Here is a 5,055-nt window from a genome sequence, read left to right as displayed (position 1 = left end):
TCTTTTACGGTTGTACTCTTTTCAGTTTCTTCAGTCATCGACCATGGTATATCAAACATTGTGAAAGTTTTTGAACCGCAAAAACAAAAACAAAATTAATAATAGAAACAAACACGAAAACAAAAATGTTTCCTTTATTTTCCCAAGCTCAGATGTATTCCACTGCTGCCACAAAATTGTTGAGATATAGATAATTCACTTTAAGAACTTGAATAAATGAAGGAAACAAATGAAATATAAAAAAAAGTCTGTATGTATAATACATATTGTACATATGTTGATACCCTTAATTGATTGATTGATTGTATATAGTTTAACGTCCCTCTCTAGAACATTTCAATGATATGGAGACGTTTGATACCTTTAATAATACACTGCAAAATTTTGTTTTAAAGTAGGAGTAAAAGGAAACATTTTCTTCTATGTACAAATTCTAAGGTTTGTTTTTATTAGGTCACCTGAGTAACTCAGGTGACCTATTGCTATCCGTTTTCGTCCGTCGTCGTGTGTCGTGCGTCGTGTGTTAACATTTGAACATTTTCAGCTTCTTCTCTGGAACCACTGAACCAATTTCAACCAAATTTGGTATACAGCATCTATGGATGAAGGGGAACAAAAATTGTGAATTTCATGGTCCCCCCCCCCCCCTGGGGCCTGAGGGGTGGGGCCAAAACCACTAAAATTATTGCAATCTTTAAAAATCTTCTTCTTTACTCCTGGACATCAAACTGGCAAACTGTTGGCATGAATGTAATGAGCATTGAATCCTCTACCAAAATTGAGAAATTCATGGCCCTGGGGTCAGGGGTTCTAGTGCTAGGGCGGGGCTCAATAGATTATATAGTGAATTTGAATTTTTTCTTTTATTTTGCTCTTTTGTGCTTCTGGGTTTTAAATAAACTAACTAAGCACATAGTTATGATGAGCAAGAGTGCCTCTTCCAGATTTGTGAATTTTATAGCCCCAGGGTTAGGGGTTCTGGTGTTAGGGCGAGACTCCATAGATTATATTGTTAAAATGCATTATTTCTTTGAAAATCTTCTTCTCTGCTCCTGGATATTAAATAAACTAATTAAGCAAATAGTTATGATGAACAAGAGTGCCTCTTCCAGATTTGTGAATTTTATGGCCCCGGGGTCAGGGTTTCTGGTGTTAGGGCGGGGCTCTATAGATTTTATAGTAAAAATGCATCATTTCTTTGAAAATCTTCTTCTCTGCTTCTGGGTAGTAAATAAACCAACTTAGCAAAAAGTTATGATGAGCAATAGTGCCTCTTCCAGATTTGTGAATTTTATGGCCCCAGGGTCAGGGTTTCTGGTGTTAGGGCGGGGCTCTATTGATTATATAGTGAAAATGCATTTATTCTTTGACAATCTTCTTCTCTGCTCCTGGATATTAAATAAACTAACTAAGCACATAGTTATGATGAGCAACAGTGCCTCTTCCAAAATTGTGAATTTTATTACCCCAGGTTTAGGTGTTCTGTTGTTAGGGCGGGGCTCTATTGATTATATAGTAAAAATACATTAATTCTTTGAAAATATTTTCCTTTGCTTCTGGGTTTTGTGCCAATGATCCAAGTATACATACATTTATGATGAAGAAAGGTGCATCTAGCAAAGTGGTTTTTTATGCCCAAAGAGTCAGAGAGGGGGGAGGGTTACATAGTATGAAAATAAATTAATGCTTTGAAATCTGCTCTTTGGTATTAATCAACCATTTTATGACAACATTTTCAAAATTTTGAAATACCGGTATGTGGCCCATGGATCAGTGGTTCCTTTAGGGTGAGGTACACAACTGGGTATAAAATGGAAGTGCATTTTCTTTTTGTTACTCTGATCTACCTCTGGGTATTAAGTAAATAGAGTAAGCTAAGTTAATAATTATGATAAGCAATGGTGTCTCTTTTAAAATTGTAGGTTGTGAATTGAATTTCATGGCCTCTGGTTTAAAACACAAACCAAATTTAATTGTTTGAAAGTTGACTCAGGTGACCTGTAAGGCCCGTGGGCCTCTTGTTATAAATGGAATGGTTTCCCATGGTAACCAATTCACAAAAAATACCAGAACATACTTCAGAAGAAGGTAGATTTGTTTTCAAAAAACAATACATTTTCAATATAACAACTACAAGTACTTTGATTAAGGTATTCTGTATAAAATAAATTCAAAGAAATTTTTAAGAAATTAAATACTTAAATTTCAGGGGCGTAGCCAGGGTACCTTTGATGTGGACGCCTGAATAGGCAGGGGTCCAGGGCGAAGCCCTGGTGGTGGCCCAGGGGGCGAAGCCCCCGGAAGCTGGTGAATTTTCGACGATTTCGATGTGCATTTTCGACCCTCCTGAAAGCATTTTTCTTGCGCTTTTTCAGTTTGTTACGCAGCAACGTTCACGATTTGAGATCTATCCTTTTCTTGTTATGTACAAAATGCGGTTAAAATCTCAAGAATGAGATATACATGTAATCTATTCAATAACGATATTAGGTTAAAAGTTTGGGAATATCGTTACAGAAGTCAAGCGTTACGGTTGGCAATTAATGTCCAGTAATAAAAATTAAAATTCTTGGCATTAAAGAAAATTAACGTTTGTTTTAAGTTGTTTATCAAATATATGTATTATGCAGTATTTTGCTCCCAAAATGATGAAATTGTTTATATCTTTATCGCAAAAACACTCCTGAATAACAGAATTATGAACGTTTTATTTTTAAGAGAAGAAATTTAAAACATAAATGGCTGAACTTTGTATAAAGCGACATCAATATTTGCAGTGAAACACATTTTAAAAATTATGCTATGCTCATAAACAAACTTTCACCTCATATAATATCAATAATATATTTACAAAACTATGAGTCTATTTTAAGTTTTACGATTTTGATTCGAACCTTAAAACGATAGAGAACAAAGGTAATTTGTAATCTACATCAGAATTGGCCATCTTTTTGCAAAGTAACTGACTGTACATTATTGTAAAACAAGCCTTCTTGGTTTTTTCGCCGCAAACTTTTCTATAATCTTGTCCAGGTCTATGTCAGTCTCCCTGTACGAATGTAGAACAGCTAAGGATGAGAGCCTATCCCCAGTCATTGTAGACCTCAGATATGTCTTAAGACGTCTCATTATGCTGAACGACCTCTCTGCCGACGCCGAGGAAACTGGCATGCTTAGAAGAATTTCCAGGATGTGATACACGTTGGGGTATAGCTCTGGTGTTCGGATGGCCCGCAAACTGTCAGCCAGTGTTGCCGGTTTGTCGACTACATCAGCCCATCTGGCTTTCCATCTTTGTATCTCCCGTTTGAACTCTTGATTATCGGATGCTGGTATGTCGTCTCCAAATGTAAAATACAGGTTTGTTATTTTCTCATGTGTTAGGTCACATTGATGAAGGAATCAAGTACTGCGCAATAAATCTCGGTTCGTTAAGAATCAGCCTGTCCGTTAACTCGGCAATGAGATGATCGATGAATGGTAGTTAGAGATTTCGCTTCCAGTACTCGGAAGGTGTGTTAGCAGGGGCATTACAGCGATGCTGTTGTCTTCCAACAACTCTTGGCACACTGGCAGCAATGTTATGAGTAGTTCCGACTTCTTCACATTTGGAAAAGATTGCCTCCCAAACAGTATCGTCTGCTCGCTCCGCCTGCAGAATGCTTATTACAGCTTGGCATTCCTTCACTGCCTCAAGAAGATCCTGTTCCTTTGCTTGAAGAAGGGCTGACAAAGGATTTGTCGGTGCAAGGACATGCTCTGCAGTGACTAAAGCAACAATAAAATCAAACTGGAGGATGGAACATACATGACTCCTGGCTTTGGAATCTCCATCTTCTGAAAGCTCCTCGAGAGCAGCAACGATGACATCGTAACATTTCAGGAAAGTCGTCAGAGAATCAACCCTTGAAAACCACCTTGTCTCACATAATGTTTTGATTTTTGTTTTTCTGTCCATTGCATCTTTAACGTCCCTGTCGAGTTCAAGACTTTCTTTAAACTGCAAAAGTCGCTTTGCTGAATAGTCAAATGCAAAGGCAATCGTCTGAACTGTATCCATAAGATTTCGTATCAAAGGCTCTTTACACGCGTGGACGATTGCAAGGTTCAAAGAATGGGCACGGCAGTGAGTATAATTTGCATATGGAATACGCTGGCGAATACGAGCTTGTACACCACGGTGCTTCCCCGCCATGTTAGCCGCTCCGTCGTACCCTTGTCCGCGAATGTTATTAACGTTGATTCCATACTCTTCCAACGTATTCAGAAAAGTCTCTGCTAGTGCCTCTCCTGTTGTAGAATCCGCTTCTACAAAACCAAGAAAGTATTCCTTCACCTCGCCTGTACTACGATCGTAGAACCTTACACAGAGAGAAATCTGTTCACTAGTTGAACAATCTTTAGCCTCATCAGCAATAAATCCAAAACATCCTGCAGAATTACATGCAGTGACTAAAGTATCTCTTATCTGCCTTGCACAAAGATCTATTAGTTCGTTTTGGATTTGGGGCGAAAGATACGTAGCCCTATCCTTCCCAGCCGAAAGATGTTCCCGAAGAATAGGATCGTTTTCTGACTTCAATTTAAGAATTACAATGAAGTTGCTTCTTTCCTCTGTGTGTCCTCTTATTGCTACATTTTGCCTCGCACAAAGAAGGAGGACTTTGATAATCTCCTTTAGAACATGGCGATTCTTTTCCATTACATCGTGTTGATGTGAAAACATTTGTGTAATAGTAGTAATTAGTTAAGTAATTAATCGTATTTTCCCTTAAAACTGATTCTCTTGATTTCATTGTTTTTTTATTCATTAATTGATTCTCATCCCCTCTCTCTCATTCTTTTTTATTTTATTAATTTTTTTTTTTTTTTTTTGAAAAATGATGTGGACGTTTTTGCGTACAAACGTACGCCTGGCTACGCGCCTGAATTTGAGATTTGAGTTGTTGTCAGTAGATTCACCCATGCATGAAAAAAAATCAACACAAAGAAATCATAAAATCGTGTCGTATGAAGAGACGTTCTATAATGCCGTGCTTTTCATGCACAAGTAGA

At 37.6% G+C, this 5,055-nt stretch overlaps 1 protein-coding gene across 1 annotated transcript; it reads right to left on the bottom strand.

Annotated features, from left to right (window-relative positions):
• Window positions 1-2,973: 2,973 nt before the first annotated feature.
• LOC134238777 (52 kDa repressor of the inhibitor of the protein kinase-like) lies at window positions 2,974-4,702 on the bottom strand. The gene is made up of 2 exons (XM_062720896.1): window positions 3,535-4,702; window positions 2,974-3,341 (listed from the first exon to the last, which is right to left on the bottom strand). Exons 1-2 carry the CDS (start codon window positions 4,700-4,702, stop codon window positions 2,974-2,976), a joined length of 1,536 nt encoding a protein of 511 aa, XP_062576880.1.
• Between the last annotated feature and the right edge of the window lie 353 nt (window positions 4,703-5,055).

This window comes from Saccostrea cucullata, unplaced genomic scaffold (assembly GCF_032062105.1).
Source record: "Saccostrea cucullata isolate Sc308-1 unplaced genomic scaffold, CSIRO_AGI_Scuc_v1 ctg21307, whole genome shotgun sequence".
Classification (NCBI taxonomy): Eukaryota; Metazoa; Mollusca; class Bivalvia; order Ostreida; family Ostreidae; genus Saccostrea; species Saccostrea cuccullata.
This window is presented reverse-complemented; position numbering and strand designations above follow the sequence as displayed.